The 14168-nt window shown below is 36.6% G+C and overlaps 1 protein-coding gene across 1 annotated transcript in view; it reads right to left on the reverse strand.

Moving 5' to 3' along the window:
- Nucleotides 1-567: 567 nt before the first annotated feature.
- YLPM1 (YLP motif containing 1) overlaps nt 568-14168 on the reverse strand; it is a 41564-nt gene continuing 27963 nt past the window's right edge. The window contains exons 13-20 of the mRNA XM_059819673.1: nt 13907-14083; nt 13618-13701; nt 13270-13353; nt 11740-11826; nt 8641-8692; nt 3331-3461; nt 1332-1511; nt 568-958 (exon numbers count right to left, since the gene is read on the reverse strand). Of these exons, the coding sequence (XP_059675656.1) occupies nt 1365-1511; nt 3331-3461; nt 8641-8692; nt 11740-11826; nt 13270-13353; nt 13618-13701; nt 13907-14083 (762 nt within the window). The 3' untranslated portion in view covers nt 568-958; nt 1332-1364. The remainder of the gene's footprint in view (nt 959-1331; nt 1512-3330; nt 3462-8640; nt 8693-11739; nt 11827-13269; nt 13354-13617; nt 13702-13906; nt 14084-14168) is intronic.

Raw genomic sequence — 14168 nt, forward strand, 5'->3', positions numbered from 1 at the left:
ACACATTTATAAAAGGAATAGAAGGGTATAACTTCTGGTCTTTGTTGCTTCTTCTAATGTTTCTCTATGAGGCAGTAGACTTATGAATGGAATGAAATACCCTGATAGGGATCAGTGTTGACTAAAAGACATAGTAAGACTAAAATGAATTTTCTAGGCTGCCCTCCAGAGAACTCCATGATACCTGTTTTCAAGTTGAGCATTAATGTTTTTCATACATTACTACCTTGAGTATTTCAGAGCCATCCAACAGAATTTGTAGTAGTAACAGAAATTTGACATAATCGAGAAACTAGGATCCAAAAAAAAAAAAAGATCATTCCTGCTCTCCAGGAAGAATGAGAACAGTATGACTACTAAAGGCCAGCAAAACCTGGGGCCTTAAAGGAGCTGTCTATGAGAAGAAGAGCAGGTAATAAACCTAGAAGACAGAACACATTGCAGAATATGAGCGCAGCACCTCTTCCAGGTAAGGATGGTTCTGAGCACTGTCAACACGTGAACACAGACGACATTTAACATGTCAAACAAAAACCATTCTATATGGTCCACCAAGAACACCGAGTTTATAGTGAAATTTATTGTTCTGCTTCCTAATACAATAAGCTACAAGGTACATACAGTATAAAACGAGAACGGCCACAAAGCAAAGGTGATAAACATTCTGTGACGGTACAGTGGAGGTAACGTCTGTCTAATCCTTCCACTTTATCCCACAAACAGCAGCTAAAACTACGGGCCCTCCCCCTCCCTCCCCTCCAAAAATATTAAAAAGTAAGCTGTCTCTCTCACTTAGGAGCAGCGGGATTCATTGGGTTTTTTGAGGGCACTGGTTATCTGCCAATATCTCATGAAAATTGCTGAAACTAAAGTAACAAAGAAAAACTGTGAAGGTGGGAGTGACATGACCCATGCAAGATGCTCATGACACCTTGGTTCACTTCTCAGAGCAAATGGCCTGTAAAGAAAGGAAAAGTTTGTTACACCAAGTAAAATGGCAATTAACATGGTCAGAGTTAAGATATAGTAAGCAAAATCTGAACTAGACATGACTAGGCACACAGCTAAACTACTCTTTTAATGAAAAATAATCATTATCTTCCTGTTAATAAGGTTTGGAGATTGATAGGTGACAATCCTCCTTTTATTTTTAGATGCTGTACAGGAGGGTGCACATTGACATAGGCACAGCTGACACCTATTATACAAGGCTCCAAATCAAATAATCTTGCCTGGGAGAACTCTAACAATGACATGAACTGCAACATCAACTCTTAAAAAAACCTAAAAACCATCAGAGCTATAAACATGCAGGAAGACTGAATACTTACCTTAAAGGCACAAAATTCCATTTAACCACTTTTTCATATATACTTGGTGCGGTTGAGGGCTCTCTCAGCAAGATGACCACTTTCATCTGTTATCTTCTCCCAATCTGTTTGTCCAACAACAAAACCAATGGCCCTTTTCCTGTCTGCATCTTTTTTTTCTTCCAGATCTGCCCACCGCACCTATGGAGAACATACTATCAGTAGGACAATCTCTTAAGAAATCCTGAGACAAGTCTAGGCTTTCCACTGCAGATAAGAGTACAAGAATTCTAATTCGTACTCATTTTCATTCGAACATGTAAGTATTGATTTGTTTTCTGATGGGTAAAGATGGAAACTACACAAGTTACATTATTTTTAATTGAATATCCCAGGTGTTCCATGGAGTAGGAGAAAGGTACAGATGATTAGCCGTTTCCATTTCAATGCTATAATTCTGAGAGCTGAAGCGTAATTACAATTATTTCTCTGTTCAAAGCAATGCTTTCTGCAGGAAGAATTATCAAAGACTCATTTAGTGTCTTCACTTTCTGTACAATCTGTCTTTCAATTGCACAATGGAAACATCTAGAAGACGACTACGAAACTACAGAAAGATACCATTAAAGAGAAACTCAGCAACAAATGAGTGAATGAGGGACAGTTTTCTTCTCTACCTTCTGTGATACAATTCTATGAAAATCTTTCCACTATTTCTTTACATTAAATAATTTCTTCATGCATTTGTTATCTCCCATCTTTACAGCTGCTGCTATCTCCTCTGTGGCTCTTCATGGTCATGCAGATCACTTGCATTCATCCTGTTCAAACTCCCTCACCCACAAACCCAGACACCAATGGGAGGGAGTGCAACAGGGAGGAGGGAGTGAGGGAGGTGATGATGAAGGCCCACAGTCCAGAAACTCAGCTGGAACACACCGTTGCAGGACAAGAAAAAAAAACAGTAAGTGAAGGAGCTCTTTCTTGACATCCTAACTGATTAGTCCCATTTCAGGCTGATTTGTTACTTGGGGAGATAGCCTTATCACCTTTCTGCCAGCACCTCCCTAATCCACATTCTACCTGGATTTCCCCAGACATTCCTGCTGATAAGCAATGTCTGCTTTCTTCCACCATTGCTTCCTCTGCCAATGCCTTAGTATCTCTGTTTCTCTCATGCATGCTGTCCAGTACTACTCATGTTGTTCTATTACAGAACAAAACAAAGCCCAAACACTAACAGTTAACTCAAATTACTTTTAGTGGCAAAAGCTGGTCTTTCTATTTTGGAGGGGAGAAAAAAAAAAGTATTAACTCTTCCTATTACCTATCTTTCATCCTCCCCTATGATTTTCTGCCCTTTTTTTCACAATAGTATTTGAAGATGTAGTATTTTGTGTTCAGAACAGAACTACATATAAAGCGGTTGAAGCCAACTTCTTATACACCATCTCCCAAGCTTTATGCAAGGTATATGCAGGAGGTAACGTCTACAAGACTTAATTGATATAAAACCTACATAGCTGATACTTTCCTCAGCTGAATCTTTTTGAGCATAAGAACAGTGTAGTGTTTCTCTGCCTACTTATTACAAAACCTAACAAAAAAATAGCTTAATAAAATCATCATCTTGTGTTGGAATCTGCACCGTATATCACACCATCTCATCACAAAACATACAGCATAAGAAAAGGACTCTATGGGTTGCTCTGAAACAAAGTGCATCATCTCCCCTGGCAAGAAATGGGACATGATTCCATTCTCAATCTCAAAAGCCATGCCATGCATAGTTAATCTTTATCATCTACAATTCCTCATTTCATTATAATTAATCTGTTTACTTCTGGAAGACCCTACTCTCGAGAATATTCTCTTACAGAATCTAATGGAACAGCAAAACGAAAAATTAGTCACTGAAACTGCCGTATTCATAGACACTGAATGACTTGATACAAAGTTTTTTTCACAGAGACCATTAAATATTCATATACAGACAGTAAGTCATTTGAAAATTTATTACCCTTTTCTTTCCAGGTTCAGAAGCACGTGTATCATAGTCATCTGGAAGCTGTAGATAATCTTCCATTCTGCTGGCAATTGCTTCCCAGTCACGTTTCCTTTTAGTGCCAGTCCGCAAACCATCCAGCTTGTCTGGGAACAAACACAGAGCCTCGGAGTTAAAGGAGAATTTTTTCTCTATTATTCACACAAACAAGACGAGAGTGGAAAAATTTTCAAAAGAATGAGCAGCAGAACTTGTACATCCAGCTTGACAGGTGAAATGATGAGAGTTGAAATAAACTAGAGAAGACTCAACACCATTTTCAAGTTTTATTGATCTTTCACATTAACTGTGTGGCAATAACACTCAGTCTTGTTATTCCTATGAGGGAGAAAAGCTTGCTCTTCTGGATGTTCATACTATATGGAGTCTGTCCTTACAAGTACAATATAGCCATCAATAGCTAGGAACCACAGATCCACCTTTCTATATTTGAACACAATACTAAAGCTGTAGCATTTTTCCCAAATTTGGGGTTTTATACTGTGTCAAACATGGCGTACATGCAGTATCAGGGAACAAGTGATTATCATATAATTTAATGCATCAAAGACAAGTTTTTGAGATACTGTTTCTGCTAAACAAAAAGCTCCTTGGAAACCCTGATTCCCCCTCCCTCCTTTCTTTTTCTCTCCCCACAAGGAAAACACACTCAAAAAATCCTCCAGGACTGGAAAAAAAGCCAAACTCAGAATCTTTTGTTTCATGGTGTAAGAGGTCAGTCATGAATATTTAAGCAGTACATTTGTCCAACAGTCATCATTTTCTTCTTTTTCTTATTCAACCGATAAGGCATGAGGAGAAACAATTCCATTCCTAGGTTCTAAAATTTTGTTCCTCTTTGGACACTTATTTTCAGTGAAAAACCAACACCTTCTTGAAATTATGTGGCAAACTGCTTTTGGAAAGGACATGAAGTATTCATTGTAAGATTATGAACAGCAAAGCATGAAAATGAAAAATGGCTTTACAAGTTGAAGGAAATCCTAGTGCTTCTGTCAATGTATGCTACCATTTTATAAGCCAACAATTCAAGTATATGCAGAAGGAATACTAAGCTTGGCAGTTATATTCTGTAAATCATTTTCACTGATATCAGTAACATTGTTTCAGAAGTCACTGATTTAATAAATTCACCAACAAAAGGCCCCAGAAATAAACTAAATACAAGGCAGTGTAGTTTCTGGATAGCAGAAGATGATGTTCAAAGGTATGTACTCAAAGAAGCTCAGTTCAGAGATGAGTTTTTTTTACTTAATATGGGAGAGAAAAGAGCAACAACGGAGATAATGTGAGGCAATGATGATGTAGACATGCTAGTATAATTTAAATGCCATAAACTAATGAAGTAATTCCTCCCTCATACAACTCTAAAATTTTTGAAGACTCCACCTTTGCCTCAGTTCCCTGGAACAGATACAGAATTTCTTCTAAGAAAACGTTTTAAACCCCCTCTGCCTTTTAAAAAAGCCAACATTTAAGAAAACTGTGCAAAATATTTGTATCTGTTACATGCTATCTTGTTACATGATCCAGTTAAGGTTCTTCAGCTCTACATTAAATCTGCCAAATTTGAAGCTCAATCTCCACAGAAAGACGGCACTCCCTTTGGAAGACAAAATTGATTTATACAATACTCCTCTGTTACTCCAGCACATAACGTACTTGCACTACTCCTCAGTATTACTCTCAGATCAATCAGTGTAGATCATTTGTAGCATAAAGGTTTCCAGAAAAAAATTACATTGAAAAGGAGAGCAACAAATGTATTGAGGGGCATTCAGGAACATGAAGAACTGAAAATTCAGGAGCTCTCTGTTGGCAAGTATCTGTACACAGACATATTCCTGTTTGAAGGCAACGTGCTATGATGCAAGCTCGTCTCATTACCAATGTGGAAGAAAGAGTTCAGTCTCCCACTCCCTGCTGCACACAGAGCAATTGAAAACATTGCCAAGAATTCTCAAACATCAACAGAAGAGATCAGGAGGCGTTCAGAGTATGAGGTTCCCCTCTGTCCCTTTTTGTTACTGCTACACAGAATTTCTTTTAAAATGTTATCTCCTTCCATGTTTGAAGTTGGATTGCCTTTGCAGAGGGATCTGCTTCCATCCATACTATTGTGGTTCAAGGTATATGTGCCATGTAGTAGACACACTACAGAAATGTCAAAAGCCTACCACAAAGCGTTATTTCAGAATATCCTTTTCTGAAAATGAGACAAGATGTCATTTTGTAACAATGGTGCTCATGAATATTTATGGCAGATGATTATTTAGTGTTAAACTATCAAACATCATTTTACCATTTCAATTTCTGAAAACCCAGAGAACTTAAGAACTCACCTTTAGAATTTTAATAATAAAGCATCTGAAAGTAACTGACTTAATTAGTTCCTTCAAAAACTAAACGAATCTATCAGGTTAATTTTTGCCCTTCTTATACAAAAGTCAAAGTTTTATGTATAATGTTATTTGTGTTCTAGAGTACATTTTACAACGGTATCAAAACTTCAACTATGCCAGAGCTCATTTCCCCTTTCCTGAAAGTTTGTAGAACTCACCACTAAGCCACACTTTGAAACACGAGTATTACGTGAAACACTTGAATATAGTAAAATTTTAAAAATGTGAGTCCATTTCTGTAAATTTAAATACAAGAACCAGTGTGCACTACGCACAGAGACAGACCAGTGGTTAGACTTTAGAATAAAAACGTGGCTGTGCAGTCACAACACATAAGGAAATGATATACCACACACATACTCAGAGGAATGCATCGCCCTGCCAAAGCAAATCTGAACTAAAACAAGAGCTCTGGGGTGTACGGTATGGTGATTGTCATGAGTCAGCATTGCAGCTAAAGAACTCAAACTTTTCAGACCTTTTCTGAGGCTTATTACAATCAGTAAGATTGTGCTTTCCTGTAACAACATCTACTCAGAAAGAAAACAAAAAAGCAAAACAAGACTCACAGCGTTGGTTTTGGATTCTGCACTTATATCACTTCTGCAAATGTGTGCCCTCTGGGACTAACGCAATAAACCTAACGGGCAGGCCAGCTCCCAGGAAATAACTCAACTTTGGAATAACAAATGCATCCTGCAGTTTACATGCCTTTCAGGAAATAATTTTAATTGGTCATCTACAACAAAGTCTTATTGTGAATTAAATACAATAATTCTTACTCACAGAATGCACGTGCTTCTAATGCATACCTCAAGCTAAAAGTTGTCCGCCCTTGCAGATCAATTTTTCAAAGAAACAGCATTCATTACATAGGAATGCCTGGCTTTTTTTAAATGTATGTTCTGTCAGAATTTACTCTTAATCTATAGTTCTACATATTTATAAAATTTAATCTAGAGGGTAGTTATAAAAGTAAAATTGTGAATACAGATTTAATAGAAAGACCGTCTCAGCACCTGGATCTGTGTCTTGCAGCATGCTAACATCCAGTTTGTTAATGGAGTTTGATTGTTAAATGGTTATTGCGACAGTCTTGCAAGTAACTTACTTTAGCATAAAATGGACTCTGCTGCTTGCTCCCCATTCTACATTTAAATGGAGACCATATAAAAATCCTCCATTTTATATTATGGAATTTTCCTATGGCAAGAAACACAACACAATTCTTTGTTTCTATTTTTTAGCAGTATCTGATCATGACAGAGGTAAATTTTGAAAGCTATCTGTAAATTTCTGCTGCAGTCACAGTCTCCACATTGCTAGAAACTACACATAAAGCTTAAATACGTTTAAAACACACTTTGGACTCCTGTGGTATCTGTAAAATGCACAGGATGACTTAAGGTTCACTGTATGCAGCGCAACGCATCTGTTCCTACTACTTAGTCTTTGAAGAAGTCTATGATATTTGGAATACAACACAGTGTATAAGAGCATTCTCCAACAATGCAGTTTTCCAGTACTGTGATTTTATACATAATTGGGAAAAAATCATTATAAACTTAAGAAATAATCTTAAGATATTAAAACAATCAACTCTTATAATAAAAATGCAGAGCAATCCTGAATTATTCCTAACTGCCTAGCCATTTGATACGCTGGAATCGTTGAGTACAAGGCTCCTCCAGTGGTATTGCAGGTGCCACAATATCAACATATTCCATAAATATTTAAATGACTTAAAAGAGAGCACAGCAGCAGAAGAGATGGTGCAGCTAAGCAGTTAAAGCAGCCTTTCATCTTTTGCTGTTATGTAAGCCAGAACTTCTAATGCTATTTCTATGGTGCAATTGTGATTTTGGTTATTGGAAAGTAATGACACACAGGGCTGTACCACACATGCAGAAGCAAACCTCAAAACGTTAAGACATGCTGTGTCTCATTCATATATTTGTTACTTCTCACAGACATGACAGAAAACAGCAGTTTTATGCAGATTGCATTGACAAAATCTTCACTCAGAACCATTACTGTTCAGTAAAAAAAAACCCAACACTGATCATAATGACTAGAAACCCCTTTGCATGTGTACACCTTTCACCATAGCCATGGTGCATACATTTCAGTCTGAAAATTGCTTTTGACTTTGAAAAATCCTAATATAAGCACTTATGTCTAACGCAACCAGCAGAACAAAAAGTGCAGCAAAACCAGTGCCCTTGTGCTTTTGGAAAGTCCATTTTGCATCCTACTAAGAAGAATTCTAGTACTCTTCTGGAACTGAAAAGCATAACAAACTTTAACTTTTCAATACCTAAGTTGTTGAAAAGATACATCGAAGCCTAATAATTCAGAACCAACTTCAAAGCATGGCACTACTTTGTCCTCACACATGTCAATTTTGGAGGGCGAGAAACGTCTTCAATACAGTTAGCTATTAGGCATGTCTCCAAGAAAGTAAGAAGTTACTGACGATGTTTAGGCTTGAAAAAAAGGTATGCAGTATGAACGAGAATGCAGTGCAATGTAAGTTGACTCTTTACTTTTTATAATACGGAAGAGATGAATAAAGAATAGAAATACTGCTTTTTTAAAATTTTAAGACAAAGTAGTTTTCTTGAATAGATGAAGAACAATTAATGAGTATATAAAACAGCGACGGTTAGAAAGTCATAACTCCCTTGCCTCTGGCAGAAGACAAATTTCTTTTCTGTATAGATGCTTTTTGCAGTTTCAGACACGTGTATGAGATCAATAAATTTATTTGTCTTTGGTAAGGAGGCACAGTAAAATGAAAATTCAGGTTTTGCAAACATCATCAGATACCAACTATAAGAAATAGGAAAAATTAAATACCCACCTAGCTTTGCCTCAGAAGTGTCCATCTCCCATTTGCTTTTCGGAATGTAACCCTAAATCATACACAGAGAGAAGCTCGGAGGATTAGAGAGAGACACATATGCATATCACTTTTGAACTGGAAACAGCATTATAGTGGGAGCTTAAGGTATTTCTTTTTGTAAGGCACAATTCTTGTTATCAGGTGAAGGAAACAAATTACTCAGTATTTCAGAACTTCTGCATCCACTTTCCATTCAGTGATTTTAGCAGCCCTTGCAAATCATTACAAGAGTGCTGCCCTCTACAAACACAGAACTCTGGAATGAGTCTAACAGACAGCAATGGTGCTGTGTGCATAATTACTATATTACATTATCCCGGTGGCAAAGTTATTACAACACAACTTATCAGTCATAAAGAATATTCAAAGCTTTACAAATACAAATGAAAAAGTTACTGTAGTCATAAGCTTTTAAGAATATATTCCCAGACTTACTACACGCAAGCTTCACTTAATAATCCTTTCAAAGGGACATACTAAATTCTTGTATTAGTGGTTAGTCCACAATTAAACAAAATTCTTTTTTTAGTTTAAATGAGAGTATCTGCTGAATCACTAAGTTTTAAGTATTATCTTTCATTTTAAAATAACCCTCTTAGTTCAACGATTCTTTTAAAACACTTTTTCCCTACAAATAATGTCATCATATGTTTTAAATGTAATGATCTTTAGCCAGTTTATTCCTTGTAAATGAGCATAATGACATTAAATTTGGCAAAAAGGTATTTATTTTAGATATCCTCTTGTTATCTTTTCATTTTATACCCTTGGACAAGTAAATCCTTACTAAGCAACCCCTTATAAGTCATTTCAGCTGTTCAGATTTGGTGTAAAACTACTTATGTTTCTCTGCAATCACATAAAAAGCTCAATGTAGTGAAATGGAACCCCTATGATAATTTCATTTTTTTAAGAATTATTTTTAATAGAGAGGGAAAAGAACTACTCTAGAAGATTTCTACAAGAAAACAAATAACCTACAGACCAGTTTTATTACACTAATTTCTTTCCTGCTCTAGTTATAGGTTGCCTCCCCTGTGGTAAACATACATGTATTTGTTAATACTAAGGGTTACTAAATCAGAGTGTACTATTCCAGAGAGCTACACTGCTTTTGATTATGTTCAGCACTGCTCTTCCAAAATCCTTGAAAGACCTTTTTTTAATCAAGCATATATCAGTGACTTGAGATTATCAGATCTCTGTATTTTATTGTTTTTAATCACATCTGTAATTAATACAAACTAAGACAGTTTGTGCTGCAATATTTCCTTGTAACAAACAAACTTCATGTATATATGTATATTTATACTTTTAAACCAAGTTGCACATTAAAATTTGCTCAGAAAGTTTACACCACAGCTAGAAGCCTGTATTGAACAAAGTGATGTGTGATACACTGGTGAGAATACTAAGTTAAATGCATTAATAATTCATACCATCAAGCACAGAAAAGCAAGAATTGTCTGAATGCTACAAACAACCCTATGGGAGTTGATAATAGCAACAAAAGAGTGACTTTGATGGTGTGAAATGGCCTATTGTGTGCTGAATCTGTACAATACCCCAGTCCTCAGATAGGATAAGAAAAGATTCAGGCTTCATCCTTTGGTACAAGTCAGTTGGATATTTCAAGGACATCGGCCGGATGGCAGGAGCTTCAGACTTCTCTTTTTCCACAGGATTAAATGCAGCAAAATGAATTGAAGAACCCTTACCAACTGCTCTTAAGAAGGCAACAGATACCAAATACAGTGTACTGTTCCACCTTTCTGTCTGACATACCTCTCTCTGAGATTAGCCATGTGACTGAATAGCAGAGATTACATACAGCAGATAATTCTTTGCTATTTCTCACCTCTTGTGAATCTGAATAGAAAACATTCTTATATGTAGATTGCTTTTAGTTATTAATAATTTGCATAGTTTTCACCACCAAGCTTTCTCCTTGTCTCATAAAGAAAAGGCCTATTGTTATATGTGCTGTACAGTAGGACACTCCCCAGAGCCCATAAACACACACACGCATTTATGCACAGATGTCTCAAAAGCTAAAGACAACTTTCCCTTCTAGATATAGCTCATTTCCAAGAAATGAGACTAGCAGCCATATTCTTGTAAACATGGATGCGTCTTTGAAATGTTCTAACCACACTTTATGCAGTCTCATACTCTGTGCCAAAGAATAATTTAGTAAAGAGAATAAATGAGTCATGTTGCAAAAAACAGATGTTTATTAAAATCCACTCTTCCTAAGCTTTATTTTTTTTTATTCTGTATTTCAACTGCTTTCTAAACTGCCACTCCTGAGGAATAGTAAAATTTGCATCAAGAAAAAGGACTTTGTTTGTCTCAGACATTTTTGGAAACTTCCTGTTTATTGGAGTTTAACTGCTTGGTTGTGGGAACCAGGGTTTGACACATTCAACTCATCAAGCACTGACCAGTTGCAGCTCCAACACATACCAAGAAGTTACATCAGGAAGCCTTCTGTAGCCTTTTAAATACATACCTAAAAACGCCAGCCCTCAATGCAATTCTCTAACCTTCATTTATGCAAGAGACCTAATCCCTCATCTTGGAAATACCTACTGACAAACAAAGTCAGCGAGCCTTGGGAGAGAAAGCATTCTTCTTCATAACTGTTGTCATATACTGTGACAGTCGAGAAGAGTTCTTTAGACATGTGAAAGGAAATAAGCTAAATTAATCTTTGCCCATTCTTCCCATCCCTCCACTTAGTGTAATTCTTAGATGATCTGGAAGACAGCGCTATAGTGTACTGCAATTTATAAATGTCTGTAAGAGCATGTTGACACGCTCCACTGATAATGCTGTTTGTGGCATATACTCACAGATTCTTAAAATAATTCAGTTAGGAATAATGTGATTTAACATTAAAGCTCTCCTAGAAATGTTTAAGGAACAAACAACTAGAATTGTGTGTATTAAGATCGCGCTGCTAAGAATGGCAATGAGTTGACATTTATAAGACTGAGATTCTCCCTCAGACGCATTAACAAACATTTCGTTAGAGATGGCTGATGTGTCTCCTACCAGTTCACTTTCTTCCTCCTCTGCTGTATCCTTCTTGACTTCTTCTTTCTGGTCTTCAATATTTGCATCAAAATCCTCCATCTCCACCTGTTCCAAAGCACAAACACAGACTTACAAAGCACTGCTTGACTTCTAAGTATTATCTTTTTAGCAGAGTAACTAGAAGATTCCAAGTTCAAACAGAAAAAGAAAGAAAGGATTCATCTTGGAAAGTATGACGATGCAATATATATGAATACTGGCTCCATTTTGGCTTCCTGCAGAATCAGGTTCCCCTCCAGCTACAGAGTGACAAGCTGTGTGGGAAAGTAGCAATCGTTTATTCTCTTCCTTCACATGCATTCTTTGTGCTACTGGTATCTGTAACAGTAAGATACTTCTCTTGCTTCCCACACAATCACATTTCAAAACTTGAAATCTCAGAAAAATATCTTAAACTTGCCTATTTCACATCACTGCAATGGTGCTCTCTGCATAGAACATCTCTATCAAGCCTTTGTCTTTTATGTATTTAAATATCACAGTGAAGAATAATAACCACAGATATTAACATAATAAAGAAAATGGATGCTTTAAGACATCTAACCCTGCCCATCTAATGGAATACTTTCCCAGGTCTACATGTCTAATAGGGATTCATGGGTATACTGTGGAATACCTAACACTCTCCAAGTATGTACAGTTCTTCATATCATTATTAAAATCTTGATGCACACAGAGTAAATCCCAAATCTGCCTTTCTCTGAGTCTGCTTGAAAGCTGAGCCTTTTGCTGCCCTCTTAAAGATTACTATTTTCCGATACAAAGAATTTTGAGATTCAAAAATAACCTGTTGACTTCATGACAAACTGCAAAGAGTAAACTTCCTACTTCAGCAGTTCACCAGTTTCTATGGCCATGGCAAGAGCTATTCTGAGAGCAACACGCAGCTATGGTACATTCACGATGACCATACGATTAATGTACTAATTTATTCCCAGAGCTCCTGAAACATCGGCCAAAGAAGAATGCAACAATATAGAAAAGTGACACACCGAAGATGCATGTCATGGCAAACTGCAAATGAAACAAAAAGGTAGCATACATCTACAGCAAGTGTAATCTTCTGCTACATGTTATTTATTTCTTCACTCTCTGCTACAGGTCTGTATGTCTCAAAGCAGGGACTGAGAGAGGTTCAAATTTGTTTATTTACTTATTTATTTTATCAAACTACTTCCTCAAATTATGATCCAATTAATCCAGTAACCTAAAAAAGTGCTGAGTTTCATCCAAGAGAGCAAAGCGTCTTCAACTCTTCCTCAAAGATGCGTAAGTTTGGGCTCCAAAAAGATTATAAAAAGCAACATGTACCTTCATGTTTGGGTAATTGATAAGAATAATGGAATACACTTGTCTGACACAGTGATTCTGGCTTTCTACAGTGCCAAGTTTAACTGCCCTGTTGTGATTATACCTTTCTCTGCTTTGTATTTTTAGTATAGTCACATCTACATAATTTGTAATTTTAACAAGCACAGATATTCTCACCTCCTCGATAGCAGCATCCTGCAATAGAGAACGAATGTCCAGGCGCATCATGTGACGTGGTGCTGCCTCCCAGTGATCAGACATCTAATAAAAACCAAACAAAAATTAAGCACCTCTAAAAATGTAACAAATTCAATGGAAAATTTGGTTTCTGATAATGAACAAGATGTATCTGTACTTAAGAAAAGTAATTTCAATCAATCCCATGAAATAACTACCAGCTCTTCTTAGAGGAAAAGTGTAACCATTATGCAGTCTAAAAGAGGTCAATAGTTTTCCAACAATAGCAGGCCTGAAAGCACAATGAAACCTATAATTAATCCTATGACTCCAGATGTATACAGTTACCCTGCTGATTTCCTTTAGCTTGCGTCCATGAATATTCCTCTTGGAACATGTCTGGTTATCTGCACTCATTTCAGCTAAGTACACCTAGAAAGAGAAAGACAATATTGAATATTGTAAATAAATTTTTAGAGCTCTTTTTCTACCTGGTGATACAAATTTACCTGGTAAATTTCTAACTGTAGACCACAGCATTTTTCCTGAATATGGGAGGGACTTTGAGTTCAAAAGTTTAGAAATACCAGCATACAGGTTCAGCTAGCAAGTTCAAATGCTTTTTAGGCTCCATTACCTCAAAACCCTTGGTTTTTGCAGCACTCCAAAATTGTTCAAAATGTCGCACTCTATCATTGATAGCATCAAGGATAATGAAGGGGAAGAAGCCATCATCCAAGGTCTTTTTGAAAGTTTTAAACATGCTGGTACGATAGGTCTCTTCCATATCAGCTTCATATTCATATTCCATCACCTTTATCAAGGACAAAAGCATTTAAGAAAGAGGACACCTATTAAATTGCTAATATTCAACTGCTGAATGTCATGACCACAAAGTA

Source organism: Gavia stellata, chromosome 7 (genome assembly GCF_030936135.1).
Source record: "Gavia stellata isolate bGavSte3 chromosome 7, bGavSte3.hap2, whole genome shotgun sequence".
In the NCBI taxonomy this organism is placed as follows: domain Eukaryota; kingdom Metazoa; phylum Chordata; class Aves; order Gaviiformes; family Gaviidae; genus Gavia; species Gavia stellata.